The 24,447-nt window shown below is 44.0% G+C and overlaps 1 protein-coding gene and 1 long non-coding RNA gene across 2 annotated transcripts in view; one reads left to right on the top strand and one right to left on the bottom strand.

Moving 5' to 3' along the window:
* LOC125905866 (LIM homeobox transcription factor 1-beta-like) overlaps positions 1-23,808 on the top strand; it is a 229,829-nt gene extending 206,021 nt beyond the window's left edge. Inside the window, exons 7-8 of the mRNA XM_049604156.1 lie at positions 21,324-21,491; positions 23,235-23,808. Of these exons, the coding sequence (XP_049460113.1) occupies positions 21,324-21,491; positions 23,235-23,449 (383 nt within the window). The 3' untranslated portion in view covers positions 23,450-23,808. The remainder of the gene's footprint in view (positions 1-21,323; positions 21,492-23,234) is intronic.
* On the bottom strand, positions 20,474-21,011 carry LOC125905880 (uncharacterized). The gene is made up of 4 exons (XR_007451712.1): positions 20,994-21,011; positions 20,827-20,883; positions 20,661-20,738; positions 20,474-20,560 (listed from the first exon to the last, which is right to left on the bottom strand). It is a non-coding gene; the product is annotated as an uncharacterized LOC125905880 (long non-coding RNA).
* Positions 23,809-24,447: the final 639 nt, after the last annotated feature.

Raw genomic sequence — 24,447 nt, 5'->3', positions numbered from 1 at the left:
GTAGACCCTGGCCTTTATGGCCAATGTGCTTATGGCCTGTTCTTGTACTGCGATGATTAGTGCCTCTGTGCTGTCTGGCCGTCCAGCATTCTCCAGCCACTGGTAGGTCTTCTTGATATCAGCCACCTCCTTGGGTCCCAGGGCTTGTCCCTCCATGTTGTTTGCTCCTCCGCCTCTTTGCCCTCATCAGGTTTCTATTGTCATCTGTGCTACTAGGCATTCATGGAGTGCATTTAGCTTCTTCAGCCAGCATGTATGGATTATATCAGGGCCCGGTGCTGTCCAACTCTCATCTTTGACACTCTTTCCTGGGTGTCTGCCACTAAAACTCCCAGAACTGATTTCTCATGATGCTTTCAAAGAAATCTTAAAGGACCTGGGGCTTGAAAGTTGTCGGAAGTGTTCTTGCACTTAAACTCCTATATTACCTATGCACACCTGAAACTATATTTTTTATCATTTCTGTATGTATGAAACCTGAATGTTATGTGTTTTTATTGTGTGCTGCCCTCTTGGCTAGGTCACTCTTGAAAAAGAGGTTTCTTTTGATCTCAACGAGTTTTTACCTGGTAAAATAAAGGTTTAGAATTGAGATGGTTACTGGTTTTTGTTCAGGGAGGTTGCTGTGGCCAGCTCTTAGGTCTACTAGCCATTGGGCATCAGTGTTGTGTGATTCTTCTCTTTCCTATATGCCCTTACAGTATGTTTCCATCTCAGCTCTTGGTGGGTCTGACCTGCTGTTATTTCTCTGCCACTGAGAGAACACCTTGGCTGGTTCAGTGGAGAACAGCCTGTTTATTCTCCTGGCATCTACTTCTTTGGTGTATCTCTTCAGCTGGGTGGCCAGAGCTGTTAGTCTTTGTTTGGCAATTTCAAGGGCCTCAGGAATGGAGAGCTTGTTGTATTTCCTTGGTACTCCTTTATTCACCATGCTCCCTCTGTGTAGTTCTGCTAGTTGGGTAACTTCTCTCTGTGTTGCCTTTATCTTGACCTCCAACCGTCTCTTCCAATGGATGGTTCTTCTTCCATCCCTGGTTCTTATGTATCAGGTTCGTCTTGTATCCAAGCATCTCCAGGATTACTGTTGCTGTACTGTGAATTAGCTTACAGTGATGATGTGAATCAGCTCTCCGTGATGGTCCTTGCAGGGATGATATTTAGGGCAGCAGTCACATCTTCTGGTAGTTCATCTGAAGGTACTTGGCAACTCAGCTTCAGGATTCATCGGAGGCTCCAGGTTTCCAGTTTGCTCATGATCTTCCTTCTCAGGTCAGCTGCTCTTACAGTGGGACTGTTTGTATTGACTGGGGCTTGGTACCCGATCCCGGATTGTGGGGGTGATGATGACATCCCCCCACTGACCTGTCATCCTGGCTCTTTCTTGCCGTAGCATTGTTGAAGTATTTCATTGATCTCTAGTTGTGATAGTAGTTGGCAGTTGCGGATGTTGGAACACTGTGCTACCAGATGTTTCTTAGTTAGTCTTGATTGTGGGTTTCGAGGTTTCAATAGGTCCCACATTCTCTGCATATATCCCCTCTCTCTGGAATTGCTGATGTAGTAGCATTCCATCAGTTCTGTGTTCTCCGCCCTTCTCCATGTATATCTTGTTCCAGTGAGCCATTTGTCATCAGATTGCCCTGGCTCCCTAGCAACTGATGTGGACCTTGTTAACCCGGGTGACATCCCAGCCGGTATGACTTCATCAGTATTGTAATCACTCATATCTGAGGTAGGCAGGTATAGCATTAGGAGTCTTACCTAAGGACCCTTACTGGATGATGTTCACCAATTTTTATTGTCTCATATCAGGATAAAATCCTATCATCCAATCATACCCCTTTTCCATCAAATTAGCTCTAGTTCTTGAACCAGTTCTGTTCAGGATTCTTGGAACCTTGGTGCTATTCAATGAACCCACCTGCATTTCCATCAGTTTTGAGTGAAACCCTTCTAAACAAGGAAATGTTATAAACCAAGGGTGTTGCAGTGGAAGCAAGTTTGCCAGTCACATTGATTAGCTACAAACTTCTGTTCTGTTATTACATTTATTTGTTTTTACCCCAAAAAAGCGTGGACCAACTATCAGTTACCGTTGTTGCCCTATCCATCCTCTCCCTCCAACCTCTAGAATAAGACACGTCGACCTATGTCATCATGATTTGCACTTCAAGTCAAGAAAAACCTGCTTTTTGTTTGGTTTCAGCTGTGAACCAAGTTTTTGGGTTTTGAACCAATTTATTTTTTTGGTCAAAAGGCTCTGAACGGTTCAAAATTAGGTCTAGGAAGTGGAACAGAACTTGTTCCATGCTGGTGGAAAGGGAGTATCAGAGTCTGGAGCACTTTCCAAAACACACCGTCAACATTACTGATGGCATAACAATGAACACACTGAGTTTTTGGTGGATTTAATTTGTAAAACAACAGAAGCAGCTGTACCCAAAACTACAGTTACGTAATTTCAGAAACAGTACAAAAACATTCAAGATGCCATAAACCCGCACACAGTCTGGAAACATGGACAATCATAAAGCAGCAGCCTACAATCTAAGTAGAGAAAAAAAGAAACTAAAATGCAGCAGGAGCTGATGGGATCGCATTTCACTAGAGTTACATGACTTTGTGTGACAAAGACGTGATTGTTTATTTGATTGACCGAGCGACCAACTGGCCAACCGACTGATTAACTGATTGATCGATTGATCTTTTGAGATACAGGTACTCGTTCAGGTTGAGGTACAGTACAGCTGAATCTGGTTCAGGTTCAGGTTTGAGTAATGATGTGTGGAAAGCTGTAAACTGTAATCAGTCATTCATTACACATTACTCAATGAGTAAGTATTTTACTTGAAAGCAAAAGCCGTAAAAGGAATACATTATGTCATGCATTACTACTACAGTTCTGCCAAAGGTGCCTTTAAACTGCTGGTTTATCTTATTCCTTCTCTCAACCAATATCACAGCTGAATCTGACTGCCAGTCCCTCATCAACAGTCCCTCTCCTACAATGGTCTGTGAGCAGTTTTGGAAAGGATCAAGACCACTATGGGCTAGCTCCCTGCTATAAGGGTCTGCAGGCAAGCCAAAGCTGGACCAGCGTCAGTCAAAATAAACACAACTATGCACAAATTACCATTAAAAATATAATATCTATACAAAACAGTATTGAAACTTAGTAGTAACCATGAAAAAAAATTGAACCAATAATTACAAACATAATTTGTAATTTTTGAAAAGAATTCTCCATCTACACGTCTGGATGTAACTAATATGGCTGTACAGACCACCACTGTCTACAATGCTGTCTCAGAATCAGAATCAGAATCAGAATTGGTTTTATTGCCAAGTAGGTTTTCACATTCAAGGAATTTGGCTTGGTGTATTGGTGCATAACAAAGAATATAAAATATATAAAAAATATAGAGTAATTAGAAGCATACGTATAAAAAAGAAATACTATAAACAATTAAATATAAAATCTGAATGCAAATAACAATAATAGTAATATCAAAAATGTAAAAAATATGTACACTGTAAACATGAATAGAGTTGTATGCAAATAACAGTTGTGCAAAGTACAGATGTGCAAAAGCAACAGAATGCAGTGTATGCAGGTGAATGGCCAAGATGATGAAGAGATGTCAGACTGTGTGTTACGGGGGGTGGGGGGGCAGAGTAGGTGAGGGTCTCTGGTCTTGTTGATGAGGCCAGCTGCAGATGGAAAGAAACTGTTTTTGTGGCATGAGGTTTTGGTCTCAAAGAGTTTGTGTCCAGGGTAGGAGGGATCAGCCACAATCTTTCCTGCACGCCTCAGAGCCCTGGAGGCATATAGGTCCTGAAGGGAGGGAAGATTGCAGCCAATCACCTTCTCGGCGGAGCGAATGATACGCTGCAGTCTGCTTTTGTCCTTGGCAGTGGCAGCAGTGTACCAGATGGTGATGGAGGAGGTGAGGATGGACTCAATGATGGCAGAGTAGAAGTGCACCATCATTATCTTTGGCAGGTTGAATTTCTTCAGCTGCTGCAGGAAGTACATCCTCTGATGTGCTTTCTTTATAAGGGAGCTGATGTTCTGGGTTCTTCCTGAAGTCTACAGCCATCTCCACTGTCTAAAGAGTGTTGAGCTCCAGGTTGTTCAGCCTGCACCAGGTCACCAGCTGGTCAATCTCCCACCTGTAGGCGGACTCATCCCCGTCAGAGATGAGTCCGATGAGGGTGGTGTCGTCCGTGAACTTCAGGAGCTTGATGGACTGATGACTAGAGGTGCAGCTGTTGGTGTACAGGGAGAAGAGCAGAGGAGAAAGAACACAGCCTTGGGGGGATCCAGTGCTGATAGTCTGGGTGTCGGAGACATGTCTCCCCAGCTTCACATGCTGCCTCCTGTCAGACAGGAAGTCAGTGATCCACCTGCAGGTTGAGTCAGGCACACTCAGCTGGGAGAGCTTGTCCTGTAGCAGAGCCGGGATGGTTGTATTGAAGGCAGAGCTGAAGTCCACAAACAGAATCCTGGCTTAGGTTCCTGGGAAGTCCAGATGGTGGAAGGTGAAGTGGAGAGCCATGCTGACAGCATCGTCTACAGACCTGTTGGATCTGTAGGCGAACTGCAGAGGGTCCAGAAGAGGGTCGGTGATGGCCTTGAGGTGTGACAGCACAAGACGCTCCAAGGACTTCATTACCACAGAGGTCAGGGCGATGTGTCTGTAGTCATTAAGTCCTGTAGTCCTTGGGTTTTTGGGGACGGGAATGATGGTGGAGGTCTTGAAGCAGGCTGGCACATGGCATGTCTCCAGTGAGGTGTTGAAGATGTGGGTGAACACCAGAGACAGCAGGTCGGCGCAGTGCTTTAAGGTGGATGGAAAGTCAGAGTCTGGTCCAGCTACTTTGCGGGGGTTCTGCCTCTTAAAGAGCCTGTTGACATCCCTCTCCTGGATCGTGAGAGTGGTGATGGGGGAGGAGGGGACCATAGGTGCGGGCAGTTGAGAGGGGCGGCAGGCCCCTGCTGAGGTGGGGGAGGTGATGCTGGTGGAATGGAGCTGGTGGTCGCGGGGGATGGTGTCTGGACTGTCCCATTGACTTTCAAATCGACAGTAAAAGTTGTTCAGGTTGTTGGCTAGGTGCAGGTCATTGACAGAGTGTGGGGGTTTAGGTTTGTAGCTTGTAATCTGTCTGAACCCCTTCCAGACAGAAGCAGAGTCGTTGGCTGTGAACTGGTGTTGTAGTTTCTCAGCATACAGCCATTTAGATTCCCTCACTGCCTTGCTAAACCTGCACTTAGACTCTTTAAACCTGTCCTTGTCCCCACTCCTGAATGCCTCTTCTGAACACCTCAACTGTCTGAGTTTAGGACTAAACCAGGGTTTGTCATTGTTATACCTCACCATGATGCGTGATGGTATACAGCAGTCCTCACAGAAGCTGATGTATGTTGTCACAGCCTCTGTGTACTCATCCAGACTATTGGCGGCGGTCCTGAAAACATCCCAGTCAGTAGTGTCCAAACACGCCTGAAGATCCTCCACAGCATCACTGCTCCACTTCTTAGATGATCTCATAACAGGTTTACAGAGCTTTAACTTCTGCCTGTATGAGGGAATCAGGTGAACAGTGGCGTAGAGTGGCCCAGTGGGGACGGCGTGATAGGTGTTGTGTAACAGTGATCAAGGATATTCTTCTCTCTGGTCGGACATTTTATAAACTGTTTGTATTTGGGGAGTTCATGGGTGAGGTTACCTTTGTTAAAGTTGCCAAGGACAATAACTAAGGAGTCTGGGTAAGTCCGCTCCACACACAATATCAGGACGGCGAGCGTGTGCTGTGCCACCTGCATATTGGCCTGCGGTGGGATGTAAACACCGACCAGAATGAATGAAGCAAACTCACGGGGGGAGTAAAAAGGTTTGCAGTTGACGGAAAAAGATTCCAGATCAGGAGAGCAGTGCTGCTGGATCACTGTCACGCCATTACACCAGCCACTGTTAGTGTAAAAACAGATACTGTACCTCCACCTTTAGTTTTGCTGGAAAGTTCTGTGTCATGATCCGCTTTGAAGTCTGGTATCGATCCACACAGCCACGTCTCTGTGAAGCACAGAACTGCAGATGTAGATGTAGGGATTTAAATTCGGGCTTCACACGGAGGCACCAAATATGTTGGGAACATAATTTTAGGTCTCACACGGCGGCACCAAATATGTTGTGATAAACATATTAACATATTAACATAGGGCATCACACAGAGGCACCAATTATGTTGGGATCAATTGGCTATCGGAAATAATTAATAATTATTAATAATAATTATGTTAAATAATGTGACTTAATTAACATTAAATCACCTCGTGGGGCACCATTCCCGTAAAGGGAAAATGATAGCCAGTTAAAGATATCAGTCTCATAAAATACGCTGAACTATTAATTTGGAGTTTTGATTAATAATTAAATTAATGACAACAACCAAAATTAACAGTAACGCCTGAAGGATTTCGCAGTTCTTGATGCAGCAGAGGTTAACTATTCATTCATACTTGTGCAACATTAAACAGATAGGTATGATTCCAAAGAATTATATTTATTCACAAACTAGCAAAGCAATCCAAAACACACAAATTCCAACTAACTATATACAAACTTGGTGTATATATGTGTGTGTGTGTGTGTGTGTGTGAGAGAGAGAGAGAGAGAGAGAGAGAGAGTGGGAGAGAGAGAGAGAGAGGGAGAGAGAAAGACAAAAGTAGGTGTGGTGATCAAAGAGCCGTTTTGCCTACAAAACAAAATGGCTGACAACAGAGAACTACAAGATGACCGAATCAAAGCTGGCTTCAGGTCAGGGGAGGTGTTCGTCTGACCGTGTGTTCAGGACAAAGACAAAGGAAAAGAAGTGGGAACTTTGAGATGCCTGGTTGGGTGCAGCTCTGTTGAAAGCCTATTTGTTCATGAGTCTATGTGAATGTGATTTGTGTTGCAAACAGTCTGGATTAATGCAGAGATTGTTTAGTTGTGTGCAAGAATCAGTTTGTGAACAGTATTAGCAAACTAAACACTTAGATTTGGCGAAGCCAACTAATCAATGACCTAACCGCAAACAATCACAACAATAACTCAATGACAGCATTAAATCACATACAACAAGTTAAACAGTCTTGCTTAGCCTGTAAAGCTGTGCTAAAGCTATGCCCAGTTGTTACGTTACCGATCCTTGAGTGCATGGGAGAAAGAGTCACTTGGTGGTGTACTGCTTTGTTAGCCTGCAGAAGAAGGCTGGGAAGAGCTGTGGTTCCAGCTGCAGTCTTTGCTGTGTCCTTGTTCCAAAGGTTCTGATCCGAGGAAGCCAGTCGCTCGGGGTCCTTGCAAAGTTAGACGCTGGGTGCTAACTCACTTAGTTCTTTGTTGCTGGGAAGCTAGTTGCAAACCTTGTGCTTGCAAGTCTAACTTCTCTGGTTCAGGTTTGTCTCAGCCTTGAGCATGGGCAAGTCATGGTCCAGGAAAAAGAGAATCTGTGAGAATTAGCCCCACCTTTGATGGTTCAGGGCAAGGAGCAAGGGCCTGAGCATCTGCGCTGTTCCAGGCCCAGCAGGAAAGAGGTGTGGGCTGCTCCGCAGTTCCGGAGTAAGTGGGAGATTTGTCTGAAGGGAGCAGACCTTCTACACATGCCTGTGACATCACAGAGTCACATGTCACTGTAAAAGTCCTGTCCAATCAAGTTGTGAGACTTGTGTCTCACTGAGGTGTGAGGTGAGACCTCCTGGAGATGGGTGTCAAATAGCTGTCTTTGTTTGGAGAACAACGAGCATGCAGAGAAGGAAGCCTTTAAATGTCCAGTTTAGATTTTACCAAATGACAAATAATCTGTGGTCCTGTGAATCCCAACATAGAAAATTTTCCATTTTTCACCATCAGTAGCTGAAGTTCATCCAGTTTGTTGGCCAGCGAATGCAGGTTGGAGAGAAATATACCTGGCAGCGGTGTCCGCGTTGGTGGAGAAGCATGAGCGCACCGGCACGTTTCCCCCTCCTCTGGCATGTCACTGCATGAGCAAAGGTGAGGATACCTTTGGCCAAATCCACTGAAGGCTCAAGAAAAATTGGAAAAATATCCGCTGGAGTTGTTCCCTGATGTTCATAAGCTCTTCTCTGGTGAAAGAGATTCGGGAACTAACGCAAAAAACAGGGTTTACAAACAAAACAAGGCAAAACAATGCACACGAAAACACCGAGGCAGCCTTCTGTGGTGCCATCTTGATGTTGCCTCTGTTTGAATATTACAACTACCTCCACCACCACCTAGTTTGTTGTGTGAAACTTTTGACTCTGCCCTCTAGTGCCATCTCTTGGCTGTATATATGCTATCTTAAAGGATGCATGGAGGGCAGTGACATATACAACATTTGAAATGGACGGATCTATTTGTGTACGGAAAGGGAGTATAGATTAGCCTTAAAGAGGACCTATTATGCTATCTGGGTTTTTCTCTCTTCTTTAGTATAGTATAGCATGTTTATGCATCCATGAGGTCTGCAAAGTAAAAAAGCCCAAAGTCTATAGCCTCGGCCACCAGTGTATGAATGTGTGTGTGAATTAGAGCTTAGATGCTCTGCCCGAGCCTGAACCCGATCTGGACCCAACTCGTGGGCCGGGTCGGGCCGTAATTTCCCGCCACTATCCTCGGGCCCGGACGGGTTGGGCTCCTCATAATAGACCTAGGCTATGGATCCAACTACTTATCGCAGCTGGGGGGGCACAAGAGGCACATAACGAAGGCTTGCCATGGAAAGAAAGACGAGAGTCAGCCGTCTATGTCCACGTTCATATCCTTAAAAAAATGTCGGGTTTAAACCAGTTTTGGGCTCATAATTACAGTTCAAGGGATGAACCGGGTCGGGCTCGGACAGAACATGCACAGGCTGGTGGATTTGGGCCCAATCTAAGCTCTAGTATGAATGGGTGAATGTGACTGTTAGTTTAAAAAGTGCTTTTTCAGTGGTTGGATGACTAGAAAGGTGCTATACAAATGCAGGTCCATTTACCATCCATTTACAGGGCTACTCTGACAGAGCAGCCTGAGAAGCAAAGGTACTTAACAAAGAAATTATATGTGTTTCATGTTTGAGATACAGTACCTGGAAATATTTTTACAGTACTGAAATACTGTTTCCCAAAAGCTTCAGGATATATATTTCTGCCTCACATGATCATGATGTTAGAGCAGAAAAAAAAATATATATGTGTGTGTGTATATATATATATATATATATATATAATGTATGTATCTATCTTCTTCTTTTGGTTGTTCCCTTTAGGGGTCACCACAGCGAATCATCTGCCTCCATCTAACCTTATCCTCTGCATCTTCTTCTCTCACATCAACTGATTTCATGTCCTCTTTCACGACATCCATAAATCTCCTCTTTGGTCTTCCTTTAGGCCTCTTGCCTGGCAGTTCCAATCTCAGCATCCTTCTACCGATATATTCACTATCCCACTATATCATAGGACATACCAAATCATCTCAGTATGTCCTCTCTGGCTTCATCTCCAAAGAATCTAACATGAGCTGTCCCTCTGATGTACTCATTCCTGATCCTATCCATCCTCGTCACTCCCAAAGAGAACCTCAAAACTGTCATCTCTGCTACCTCCAGCTCTGCCTCCTGTCTTTTCCTCAGTGCCACTGTCTCTAAACCAAACAACATCGCTGGTCTATCACCGTCTTGTACACCTTTCCTTTTAATCTTGCTGGTATTCTTCTATCACACATCACACCTGACACTTTTCTCCACCCATTCCAACCTGTTTGCACAGATTTTATTTCTACTCCCTGTAGCCTCACCATTCCACTTGGGTCCTTCTCATTAACACACATGTATTCTGTCTTGCTACAACGAACCTTCATTCCTCTCCTTTCCAGGGCATACCTCCACCTCTCTAGATTTTCCTCCACCTGCTTCCTGCTCTCACTGCAGATCACAATGTCATCTGCAAACATCATAGTCCATGGAGATTCGTGTCTAACTTCATCAGTCAACCTGTCCATCACCTTAGCAAACAAGAAGGGGCTCGGAGCTGATCCTTGATGCAGTCCAACTTCCACCTTAAACTCCTCTGTCACACCTACAGCACACCTCACCAATGTCCGACAGCTCTCACACATGTCCTGCACCACTCTAACATATTTCTCTGCCACTCCAGACTTCCTCATACAATACCACATCTCCTCTCTCAGCACTCTGTCATATGCTTTCTCTAGATCTATAAAGACACAATGCAGTTCCCTCTGAGCTTCTCTGCACTTCTCCATCAGTATCCTCAAAGCAAATACTGCATTCTGTAGTACTTTTTCTTGGCATGAAACCATACTGCTGCTCACAGATGCTAACTTCTGCTCTAGGTCTAGCTTCCACTACTCTTTCCCATAGCTTCATTGTATGGCTCATCTTTTTTATCCCTCTGTAGTTGCCACAACTCTGCACGTCTCCCTTGTTCTTAAAGATCAGCACCAGCACACTTCTTCTCCATTCCTCAGGACTCCTCTCACTCTCTAAGACTTAGTCAAAACCTAGTCAAAAACTCTACTGCCACCTCTCCTAGGCACTTCCATAGCTCCAGAGGTATATCATCAGGACCAACTGCCAATGCCCTCCTCACTTCATCCTTACTAATCTTTGCTACTTCCTGCTCCACAAGGTCACCTCTTCTACTCTTTGTTATCTCTCATTTTCCTCATTCATTAACTCTTCAAGCTCTAGATAGAGGATCAGCGCTCAGTAAATAACCTCCTAAGCCCTATGATAATATATTATGGCAAGGCTTAACTATACAGACCAATGTGCTGTGATAACTAACACGTCTTTGGGGTCATCAGGTGGGAACCTCCTTTCACCAGTGTTTCGTCTAGTTGGTCCCACAACACCTCCAGGAAGCTAGACAGTGATCTCTGGCATCCCAGAGACACTCACCTAATGCCTGGTCTCTCTGTTCCCTGCACCAACCCAACAACCTCCTTCACCTTATGTAACCTTAACGAAGTACAGGGGCTTCAATAAAGAGGCCACAACAGCCCGTGTGGGTCATGCCATAACAGGCCATTTATTTTACAATTTACTAAAGCTAGAACACAGGCAAGAAAGGACAAGAGGACAGACAGTCATACTACAACTGGGAAACCAACCACTCACTGCTAGGGCACTGGGAGTATACTACTTATTCAAAAGAAATATTATAAACCTAAACACACTTCAAATAAAACACCACACTAATGTGCAACCACAAACCATATCACCATCTAGAGTGAGTGAACTCCCAGCACCCCAACCACACCTGTGAATGGAGGACCCCACCAGCCACAGCACTAGAAACACAAGTAGACAGAAGATTAAAACTCTAAAACTAGACAAAGTCAAACCTACACTAAACAATAAAAACAATAAAATCAATAAGGTATGTATGTTGCACTTGATCTCATTGTATAAACAGAAAATAAAATCGGTGATAAAATGCAACCTTGAGGAACTCCAGTATTTAGCACCAGGCTGTCAGACATGAAATTATTTACCTTGACTTTTTGAGGTCGGTTATATAAAAATTCTTTTATCCAGAGGATAATGGCAGAGTTTACTTGCAGATTGAAAAGATGTGATTATAAAATGTAGGTATTTACAGTTTTAAATGCAGAGGAAAAGTCCATGAAAAGAATCCGTGCACAAGCTTTTGGTTTATCCAGATGTTAAGTCACTGCTTGTATTCGAGTCAAGCTGGCATCCTCCACCCCATGCCTGGCTCTATAAGCAAACTGCAGTGGGTCTAGTTGTTCACAGAGTTCAGTTTTTAGATGGTTACATATGACTCTCTCCATGCATTTACTGAGAATGGATGTTAGAGCAACAGGTCGGAAGTCCTGCAGTTCTTTGGCTCCAGTTTTCTTTGGAATAGGGATTATTGTGGATGTTTTCCAAATTGTTGGAACCAAACCTGAGTCCATGAGCAGCTGTAAAAGTCTGGTCATTACGTTTCCTAGCTGTTCAGCGCAGTTTTTCAGAATTCTCCCTTCCAGTCCATCAGGTCCTTTAGCTTTGTGTGGGTTCACCTTTTTAAGAGCGGCCACCACCTCAGCTGTTGTTATCTGGAAAGATTTATTTTCATTCATAGTAACAGGGGATTGTACAGTTGCATGTTGCTGCCGGTTAAAATGGCCAAAAAAGGAGTTGAGTTCATTTGCAAATTTGATAGGGTCATTATGTTGTATGCTTTGTTTTTCCTGTGTTCTGCTCATCATCAAGTTGAGGCCTTTCCATGCCTCTCTTACATCACCACCGGACAACTTCTCCTCCACCTTTCTTGTGTACTCACGTTTCCCATCTCTTATCTTGCATTGTAATTCCTTATCCATGGAATTAAGTTCATTCTGATTTCCCTGTAAAAAGGCATATTTCTTTTGGATCAGAGCTCGTTTGAGATCTTTTGTGATCCATGGTTTGTTATTTGAATATACCCTTACAGTTTTTATTGGAATGACAGATTCTGTGCAAAACTGCAGATATGAGGTAAATGAGTCAGTGAGAAGGTCCATATTGTTATCACATCATTCAAAGAAAACATCCCAGTCTGTAACTTTCATGCATCCTCGCAGTTGTTCTACTGCTTCATTGGTCCACATGGGGATGGTTTTAGTCAGTATGGGATGATGATGATTTTCTTCTGAGAGGACTAATTGGTGGATCTCTCCACCTGATCTCAAGGAGTTATGTCAAAGTACTCGTTCCATCTTCCCATCACACTTGTGGCATCTGTCAATACATTCCCATCTCTATCCTTAATCACCCTAACCTGCTGCATGTCCTTCCTATCTCTGTCTCTCTCTGCCTCACCAACCTGTATAAATCAGTCTCACCCTCCTTACTGTCCAAGGTATCATACAAGTTGTCGTACGCCCTTTGTTTGGCCTTTGCCACCCCTACATTCACCTTACGCTGAATCTCCCTGTACTCCTGTCTACTCTCTTCACTCTTCTCAGTGTCCCACTTCTTCTTAGCTAACCTCTTTCTCTGTATACATTCCTGCACTTCCTCATTCCACCACCAGGTCTGCTTATCTCCTTTCCTTCCAGATGACACACCAAGCACTCCATTTGGGAGCACCTCCTGGCCACCCACAGCCTGTCTCAACTCCTCCCTGAAAACCACTCTTCCTTTTTCAGCTTCCACCACTTCATCCTCTGATCTGCCTTTGTCCTCTTCATCTTCCTCACCACCAGAGTCATCCTGCACACCACCATCCTACACTGTCTGGCTACACTCTCAACTACCATGACTTTGCAGTCACTGATCTCCTTCAGATTACATTGTCTACACAAGATCCGGGGAGGGGAGGACGCTGGCGTTGTTTGTTTGCTGCTTCTCCACCCACGATTTTTGATTGCTCCTATAGTTTTCTGTGCTATTTTTGCGCAATTGTGACATTTTTACAAACCTTGTGATCTATTTTTCTGGACTTCGGATCCTTTTTTCTACCGGTGGTGTAGCTAGGTAGCTAGGCACCTACCTGCTACAGACGATTTCCAGCTGTCAATCTTGTCTCACATGGAAAAGGGCTCTCTGGATCCAACCATCATATCGCCTTGATGGACAACTTTCCTTGTTTCCACCACCTATCCAGTACTTGGTGCTAACGCTATCTGGCTAGCAGTTAGCGAGGCTAGGCAGCATTCCTCCTTGGTCAGCATGGTGTTCAGCTATTCCAGCTTGCAACTCCGCCTACTAAACCCTGCAACTACTCCTGGACTTAACATCCCCATCATCAACGAACTTGGACTTCTTCGCCGCCCTCGTTACATTCACAGAGGCTGTGGTCGAAAATTCACCTTCCATAACCAGCCAAGCTGCTCTGCTACAAACATCCCATCTCTCTGGTCATCCGTCGCACGTCTGATGCATCATCAGAGCACCGTCACTCCAGCTACCATCAACATGGGAAACACCGCGAGATCTCTGCACTCCAGCATGGGAAACACCGCGAGATCCCTGCGCTCTCGGCTGGATGGATCTCGTGGAGTGGATTCCAGTCTGCGTGGAGTGGATTTCAATGTGTTGCGACCTGTACAGAGACTCACCCCACAATTATTGGTCAAATTCGAACTTTTCAACACTCAATCCATCAACAATAAATCCACCCTGATTGAAGAACACATCAGGGAAAAAGGACTTGACTTCATGTGTTTGACAGAAACCTGGCACCAGCCAGAGGTTTACTCTGCCCTCAATGAAGCCTGTACAGCTACTTGGAGGCAGCTCGCAGCACTGGCCGCAGTGGTGGCCTAGCTGTCATCCATTGACAGGACCTGGAGTTGTCCCCCATCTCGCTGCTTACAACATCCTCCTGCGAGTGTCTTGCATTTAAATGTAAGCCCCCCTTTCCCATGACTGTTCTCCTCATCTACCGGCCACCAAAACCAAGCTCTGCTTTCATCCCGGAAATGTCTGATCTCCTCATAACACTCTGTACTACCTTCGCCAATATCATAATCCTGGGAGATATAAATATTCATGTCGACACCCCCTCATGCCACTCCGCTGCCGATTTCCTTCAGCTGCTGGACTCCCTCAACCTACAACAACATGTTGATGTCCCCACACATTCCAGGGGTTGATAACATTCGCTCACACCTCTCCACCACTGCTGTCCTGTTAAAATGGACTCACAACTCACCTTTGACACCCACATCAAACACCTCTGCAAGACCTCATTCCACCACCTCAGGAACATTGCCAAACTCCGTCCAACACTCACCCTGGCAGATGCAGAGACGCTCATCCACGCTTTTGTCTCCTCCAGGCTGGACTACTGTAATGCACTCCTCATCGGGATCTCTGGCAAGAGCATACAGAGACTGCAATACATCCAGAACAACGCTGCCAGGATCCTGATGAGGGTGTGCAAACATGATCACATCACCCCCATCCTGAAATCATTTCACTGGCTCCCTGTCCCACTCAGAATTGAGTACAAGGTCTCCCTCCTCACCCACCAGTGCATTCACGGACATGCCCCCCTTTACCTCAAGGAACTCCTCACCCCCCAGACCTCCTCACGCACCCTCCGTTCTGCAACCACAAACACCCTCCAAGCTCCCAGAACCAAGCTCCGCACCACGGGTGACCGGGCCTTTTCCTCTGCTGCTCCGAGGCTGTGGAACGCCCTCCCCTGACCACCTCAGGGCCCCACAGACTACTGATGTTTTTAAACGAGACCTAAAAACTTATCTTTTTACAAAGGCATTCTGCTAAATGTCTTTTATAGGTTCTCTTTTTAACTATTTATTGTCTCTAATCATTTTTAATAATTCTTAAATTGTATTAATTCTAATCTGTTTTATTTTTTTTATCCTGCTCTGCAGCACTTTGAGATTGCTAAAATGTAAATTTCAATACAAATAAAATGTATTATTATTATTAATAATAATAATTCTTCTGGAGAAAAGTATTCACTATAGCCATTCCCATCCTTTTTGCTATCCTGGATACCAAACCTGCCCATCACTTCCTCATCACCTCTGTTCCCTGCCCTGACATGTCCATTGAAGCCTGCACCAATCACCACTCTCTCACCTCCAGGGATATTCTGCATCACTTCATCTTACTCGCTCCAGAATTTCTCCTTCTCTTCTGACTCACATCCTACCTGTGGGGCATAACCAATAACAACACTGAACATCAAACTTTCAATTTCTAGCTTTAGACTCATCACTCTATCTGACACTCTTTTCACCTCCAGAACATTCCTAACAAACTCCTCCTTCAGGATAATTCCTACTCCATTTCTCTTCCCACCCACACCATGATAAAACAGCTTGAATCCCGCTCCTAAGCTTCTAGCCTCGCTACCTTTCCACCTGGTCTTCGGAACACACAGTATATCCACCTTCCTTCTCTGCATCATGTCAGCCTACTCTAGCTTTCCCAGTCATAGTCCCAAAATTTAAAGTTCCTACTCTTAGTTCTACAAAGTTCCTACTCTTAGTTCTACACTCTTGCCTTTCCTCTTCTCTCTCTGCCTATGGACACACCTTCCTCTTCTCCTTTTTCAACTAACAGTAGTCCGATATCTACTGGAAAAAAATGGCGGTTGTTGTTAACCCGGGCCTCGACTGATCCGGCTTGGAAGTCATATTCGTGATTCGCATGTTTGATTTGGCATAGGTTTTACGTCGGATGCCCTTCCTGACACTACCCTTTGCATTTATCCGGGCTTCGGGACCAGCCCAATGAGAAAACCCCTTGGGGCTGCATTAAATAAACATACACATATACAAACACACATATTTTCTTTCATTTTGACTTTCAGCTGTCATCAGCACCTATAAAGGACAAAGGTTTCAAATTGAGTACGAGACCTCATGTTGAGTTGGAGAAGAGAGAGGGAGAAACTTCAACAGAGTTGAGCCTCATGACTCAACATATAACCCTGGCAAGTCTGTTATTACAGAGAGATGTGAGATTTCATAAGTTTCAAATTTTGTGTACATGTTACTATGAGCTATTAGTAGAGTCTTTAAAAAAATATTGGAAAAGTTAAGCAAAATGTATTCTATTTTGTATTTTGGATATTATTGGTGTTGCAGATAAAACGCTGCTGTGTATATACACTGCTCAAAAAATAAAGGGAACACATAATCATCACAGTCAGTACGTTTACATGGACAGTTTAATTCCACTTTGATTCGGAATGAAAGGCCATTCCGATTAAAAGTGGCCATGTAAACGGTCATTCCGATTGAAAAATGGTCATTCTGATTGAAAATTAAATCCGATTAAAGGGGGTGGTTTATTCCGTTTGTCATTCCGAATGAAAGAATTTTGTGTGCATGTAAACGTTCATTCCTCTTTAAGTTCATTCATTTCTGTGCGTGCTCGTTTCCTTGCCCTTCTGGCGCGATGACGTATATAGCGTGCATAGAAATGGGCTGAGATAGAGCAGTCGGACTCGTTGCATTCACTCAATTCGGTTTCCATACGCCTAAGCACGGTCTTCTATCTCCCTTCTTCAACCTTCTCCCTCTCTTCTCCTCCTCAACAGATGAAGCATTAGCAGAACAAGGTTGTTGTTGTACTGCTGCTTCAAGAATATAACCAAAACAAGCCCGAAAAAGGCACTAAGAACGGCGTCATCAAGCATCTTGTTATCCGGAGCGAGGACTACAGTGTTTTCTTCCAGTAAACACGCAAACACGTAACATCCGCCCCGCCCCCTACCTAATCAGAAACCTTCCCTGCCCCAAACCTTGCGCAGACCCGAAAAAAGGCGATTAAACTGATCTCCCATGTAAACCCTCATTCAGAATGAATATTTCTCATGTAAACTACCTGGAAAAACTTTAATTCCGAATGATTTTATTCAGATTTATTTCATTCTGAATGAGAAGCCATCATGTAACCGTACCCAGTGTAACTCAAAGTCAATCAGACTCCTGGGATATCAACCTGTCCAGTTAGGAAGCAATACTGATGGTGAATCAATTTCACCTGCTGTGCAAATTGGACAGACAACAGGTGGAAAGGAGAGGCAATTACCAAGACAACCCCTATTTAGGAATGGTTTTGCAGGTGGTGGCCACAGACCATTTCCCTCTCTGTGTCCTTTCTGGTTGATTCTTGGCTAGTTGTGTTTTTCCAGTGCCCTCACCACTAGTGGTATCATGAGGCGGTATCTGCAGCCCACAGAAGTTGCTCAGGTAGTGCAGCTACTCCAGGATGGCACATCCATACTCGCAGTGGCCAGAAGGTTTGCTGTGTCTCCCAGCACACTGTCAAGAGCATGGAGGAGATACCATGAGACAGGCCAGTACACCACGAGAGGTGGAGGGGGCCGAAGGAGGGCAACAACCCAGCAGCAGGACCGCTATCTGCTTCTTTGCGCAAGGAGGAACAGGAAGAGCACTGCCAGAGCCCCCCAAAATGACCTCTAGCAGGCCACTCGTGTGCATGTTTCTGCCCAAACTGTCAGAAACAGACTCCATGAGGGTGGCATGAGGGCCCGACGTCCACAAGTGGGGCCTGTGCTCACACCCCGGCATGGTGCAGCCCGACTGACATTTGCAAGAGAACACCAAAATTGGCAGATTCGCCACTGGCACCCTGTTCTCTTCACAGATAAGAGCAGGTTCACACTGAGCACATGTGACAGATGTGACAGAGTCTGGAGACGCCATGGAGAATGTTCTGCTGCTTGCAACATCCTCCAGCATGACCAGTTTGGTGGTGGGTCAGTGGTGGTCTGGGGAGGCATATCCTTGGAGGGCCGCACAGACCTCCACATGCTAGCCAGAGGTACCCTGACTGCTGTTAGGTTCCGGGATGAGATCCTCAGACACATTGTCAGACCATATGCAGGTACAGTGGGCCCTGGGTTCCTTCTGATGCATGACAATGTTCCGACTTTATGTGGCTGGAGTGTGTCAGCAGTTCCTGGATGACGAAGGCAAAGTACTTCAGTCATATCTTTATTAGTGGGCCCTTTGGTGTAATAGACCTTAGTGTTCAGAATTGACTTTACATAGTTGTATCCCATTACATGTCATGAAAAGTCACTCTTCTACAGTTCCATGCCTCAAGGGTCCATTGTCATACCTGTAAATATTGTGATTGTTCTGCAGGGTGTATGGATTCAAGCATTTAGGCTCTAGGCCTGGATGGTGTATCATACATGTAGGATGAACTTGACCCTGATTTATTCCCCCAAAACCTAATAAGTAAAAAAATAGACAAGGCATACTGTGTTATAAGTAAGCAAATAAAGACTCAGGAGACAACATCACTGCATAGAAAAAATATTGATCCAGGAAGCAATATGTGTTTAAAACCTGTGTAGTTTTAATGGGGAATGTTTTAGTAGCCAAATTTGTAATAACTTTATTATTACCCAACACATTAGTCTAATCTTAGATAAGCCTGCTTAGATAAAAAAGGAGTTATGCTTCACACCAATGTATACAACAAGTGAGTGCTAATGTTGGTTGTTCCACGTAATGTAGTAATTGATTATATTGTTTTTGTACTTTCTTGCAACAGTCGTTTACAACTTCAGTCAGTCAGCCAACATGTGATGTAACAAAGCTGAAATACAAGATGCCTACAAAATAAAAACTTGCCACTGTGAAACATCCTGCTCCAGACTGGTTTAGGTCTATCGACTTGTGTTTCTTCACTTTCAAGGGCTGTCCACACCAATGTGGGTATTTATAAAAACGTGACTCTTTGCTCACGGTTTGGCCTTTCATCCACACGTAACCGCAGTTTTGGGCCCCTGTAACCGGAGTTATTTGTAACCGGAATCCAGGGTGAACTTTTTGGAAAAGTCCGGTGTCAGCAGTCATGTGTGGACAGGATAACCGCAGTTATTTTGTCTTGTCTCCATTGTATGATGTCACAGTGTGTGACGTAAACAGAAAACAGCTGTGTTATTACCCGATCCAGTGTGTGCGAGAGACGATTTGGGGATGGACCTAAACAACATACTGTTGCTATTTAGCAGCATATCAGCACTTTGTGGCTGTATCATACAACTCAACCACATCCAGCAACAGAGGCGCAAGAGTGTGCTATTCCGGTAATGATGTTTTACTGCCTTCTGATTGGCTACAATGGCCTTACAGTTAGGAGTTATATCGCCACCTACTGCTTTGGCATGTGTATTACATTGCTTGATAGTGGAATTTGCGGTGTCATGTGGACGGAGGTATTTTTATTACACCGCTCGTATGGACGCAGATTTTTTAAAAACTGGAGGCCAAAAAAGTTCGGTTTTTAAAATACCCGTGCTCGTGTGGACTAGGCCTCAGAGTCCGACTCTGACTTTAAGCTTCTCATGCAGCCTCAGGAGGTGAAATTCAGGTAAGGTAAGGGGCGTGACATTTCCGATACACGCTCTACGTGTTGCACCAAACACAACAGACTGAGCAAGCTGACCAAGCAGAATGGAATGCTGGGGAAGTGGGATATAAGCCCAAACAGATTGTTTCAGACAGAGGTGCTGCAGAAGTGGACAGTGTAAAAAAAAATTTTTTTTGAACATTAAAGCACCTAATTCTGTTCCACTAGACCTAAACATTACAAATATGACCCTGAAAATGAGCATTACAGGACGTCTTTAGGACCGCAAGCCAACCCCCAAATGCTAAAGTGGGATTAGTAACAGTGATGTTTTTATTCATATTCAAATTGCCATCCACTACTTCTCCCTGAAAGAATTAATCACGTTACAAATTGTGACAAGAGGGTGAGGACTGGGACCATTTCAGATGGTCCTCTTTACCAATTTAACACAAACAGGACAGCAGAGACAATGTTTTCAAGTAATAACAATAAGGTTTATTAAATATATGAACTAAAAACAAGATGTTAAAAACATTTGTTGGCAACCATAAAAACTTATTTGACAGTCCTAGGAGAAGCTAAAACTTGAACATACAAAAAAAATTTTTTTAAATGTGCCAGTGCAAGTTAAGAGCTATTAGTCATGGGAGAAGGTTGCTGTCCACCAAGCCGCAGGGAATTTTAGGGGAAGACCCACTCAAGCCTATGCAAAAAAAAAAAAAAAAATGTGAGTGAGGTTACACAGTGACAACAAAACTAAAGATAAAGAACAAGCTGGAAAAAAACAGCAAACAACACTCAACCCTGCAAAAGGAGTGGATGCTTGGGGAGCTGGGCCCCGGCTTGGTCAGGCCCCAACCATTCCTCAGTCAGGGCTCAGCCTAAAAGCAAAGACAAAGAAAACACATTAAAATGGGCAGGTGGGAGATAAGGTTTCCTTTAGTTTACAAACTATCACCAGGCATTCACCTCTTAAGAGAGACATCAAACCCAGGGAGTGTCCTGGCCGTCAGGTGAAAATCTGGCCTACAACATTGAAACATCAATAAAGTCTAGACGCCACATGCAGGACACCAAAACATACAAATCAAAGAAACAAAGGACACAACTTGAGTGTACATGGCAACATAACTCACCACAGGGATGAGGAGCAGTGTCTTTGCAGCCTGAGAATTTGCTTGGTGTATATATAGAGTAGCATGAATGAGCTACACCTGGAGCCCATTCAAACCTAATCAGGCTCTCTTGAGGTGGACTGACCTTTAATGTGCCCAGCCAACCCTACTACAAAAGTAATGCATTACTACCCAACACTGTTGGACAAGAGGTGAGGATAAAAAATGATCTACACACAGTAAGTGAAAGTGGCTGAAGGTGATATACCCTTATTACAAGTACAAGAAGACCAGATCACTTCAGCTGAAAGTTGTAATCCTGCTTGCACTCTTTGCCACTGACTGTTACAGAGATGATATCAGGTTATATGGAGGGTCTGCTCAGCTCCTGCCCAGGGCATTTACCTCCAAACCAACAGCAGCACTTGGTGACCATGGAACACAAGGGCTACAACACTGACCCCTTCCAGCAGGACCTCACCCCACCACAGATGCCTGGTGACCACATGAACCCCTACGGTGAGCATCACATTCTATCATGACTGTAACTGTGGATGAGTGTGAGTGTGCTGTGGTCTCTTTCTAAGTGTTTTCTGTATTCTCCTTGTTTCCTCTAGTAACAATGTAATATGGAGACTGTTGTCCATAGTGTTATCCAACTGGAAAACTGCTCAAAGTGTTTCCTCCCTGCCACCCAATCCACGCTGGGATAGGTTACAGCCCTTCACCACAGTAGGCACATGGAACAAGTTAGCCCTCAGGGCTTTCTGAAGCTTTCAAGAAGCCCTTCCTGGTACAAATGTATTGATTTTAACCCAAACCACAATCTTTTTCCTAACCCTAACCACAAAAAAAGGCTTACTGACAGGCAGCCCTGAGGGCAAACTTCTGCCAACAGCCCACAGCAGAGGAATATAGCAGCATTTACTTTCAAGGCGTCAGTTCCATTACTCTCACTGAAGTAGAAATTGTGTATTGCAGAGATGTGAAATGTGTCGATTGAAAATACTATCAAGTTGCATTGTGGGAAATGTAGGATCCAGGGTTTTGAGACCTTGACTAATACCAGGGACCAAAAGTCAGGATATTTCAGCCTCTGTTCCTTACATTCTTTTAAATCTGTCTCTTAAACTGTATGGAGGTACAATACTAAATCACTACCATCACTGATGCTCTGAAACTTAACTAGGCAATATTTGGTGCAATAATAAATTTAGCAAATTTAACTTACATAACAGGACCAGATGGGGCTAACAAACAAACTAACCAATGTAAGTGTTGATGTAATGACTCTTTCTGTATTCTTACCCTCACCATGATGGTACCTATCAATGCTCAGCTCACTCTCACATTATTGGCAGTGATGGGAATTTACCAATAAGGTGTGATGGCTGATTAAAAATGGATGACCAGGGGCATCAGTGGCTTAGTGGATAGAGCAGGCACCACATGTACAAGGCTGTTGTCGCAGTGGCCTGGGTTGGACTCCAGCCAGTGGCCCCTTGCTGCATGTCATTCCCTCTCCCTCTCTCTCCCTCCCTTCACGCTCAGCTGTCCTGTCAAATAAAGGCAAAAATGTCCCCCCAAAAAATGGATGACCAATAAAGTCGTCATCATTTAGACCCTGTGAGCCAAATAACCCCACAGCGACACCCAGGAGAGCCGTACCACACATCCCTGAAATTTTCTGAATGGGGAAAAAAAAAAAAAAAAAAGCTTCTCCAGCTGCTCTCCACATGCTGTCCTAAGCCCCGCCTACTGATTGCACCAGCCATATGGCTGCAGCCAAGATTGAATGTCTGTATGCACTGTAGGCTGCTGGCTGCTGTATAATGCTGGGGTCTGTCTTGTCCTTAAAATCCCAATGGTCAGTCCAGGTTTGGTGTAGGCAGATGTTGCCAAAGCTGAAACAGCAACTTTTTCTGTGGTATTCACCAAAGGGGCATGCATGTGCATTTCCATTTGTAGAGCAGCTAATGGAAATACCCTCTCCCTGAAATAACCTGTGATTGGCTTGGGTACAGTTGTTGGCACACTTAAGTATATAAAGAAAAAAAGAAGAGAGAGAGAGAGAGAGAGAGAGAGAGAGAGAGAGAGAGAGAGCGCTTATGTTGTGGGCCTAGAATTTGGTACTACACCCCTGCACATATGCAATATGGAGCATAAGGCAGCATGCGTGCATATAAAGCCCATGGGGTCAGGTGTTTCTGCTCTCTGGTTGGTTAAATTGTGACTTCCCCATGTCTTCTCTGCTCTTCCCAGGCGCTGACTCCATCTTCCACGACATTGACAGAGACACCTCTCTGACAAGTCTTAGTGACTGCTTCATGAACACACCAGATGTAGGCAACCTGAAGGCTCAGGCAGGGAACCCTATTGACTGCCTGTACTCCATGCAGACTTCCTACTTTGCCTCTACAGACACCATCACCACTGTTGGTACCACCCAACCCACCACACCACATCCCAGGTCATGAACAGTGAGTGCATAACAGTGCACACACAAGACACATATGTTACAGAATTGTCCTGCAAGACATGAATCAATAAGCAGGTAAATGTGACCACAGGACAGAATCCACCAAATTGCCTGACTGACCTCCACCAGCCAAAGAAAAGAGAAAACTTGAAAGTCAAACTGTACATGCCACCTGCTGTCTGAATGGAGGTTTGAAGCAGTACATTTGCCTTTTCAACTGGGTTCATTTTGTTGGCGAGATAGCCAGCACTTTTACACAGACATCACAATGGAAGTGTTTAGTGGTATGAAAAGTTGAACTTAAGTTTAAGCCAGAGATCTATTGGAAATATAGTCAGAATCAGTTAGTCAGTTTAATAGGTGCATTAAAAATGATCTACCAAGCTTTCCTGCTGTAATGAAATGACGGTCTGTCAGCCAGCTGACTAATACCTGTTACTGTATGTATATAATATCCAGAATGTTAGGATGGACAACAAATTATTTATTTCTCACCAATGTGCTGGTAAACAATGAATCAAAAAATATATTTACTTGTAAAAAGACAATATAAATCCATTGTAAACATCCAGATTCAGTGATTATTTTATTATGCTATTTATCATACAATTTGTGTTGTTTAATGTAAGTTGATTTTGTTTTGCTATTTATTTTCACATTGAGATCATCTAGACATTGTCAAGAGGGCATTTTAAGTTTGCTTACTTACTGAACATATTGGTACTTTAAATAAAAAGTGCAATTTCTTGAATTTTTATTTTCTTTTGCATTAGAAACAATCAACAGATAATGGCAGCAAAATTCAACTTATCTGATATATGTACAGTACAGGCCAAAAGTTTGGACACACCTTCTCATTCAATGCGTTTTCTTTATTTTCATGACTATTTACATTGTAGATTCTCACTGAAGGCATCAAAACTATGAATGAACACATGTGGAGTTATGTACTTAACAAAAAAAGGTGAAATAACTGAAAACATGTTTTATATTCTA

This window comes from Epinephelus fuscoguttatus, linkage group LG18, assembly GCF_011397635.1.
Source record: "Epinephelus fuscoguttatus linkage group LG18, E.fuscoguttatus.final_Chr_v1".
NCBI lineage: Eukaryota > Metazoa > Chordata > Actinopteri > Perciformes > Serranidae > Epinephelus > Epinephelus fuscoguttatus.
Note: the sequence above shows the minus strand (reverse complement) of the source record. Positions and strands in the feature narration are given on the sequence as shown.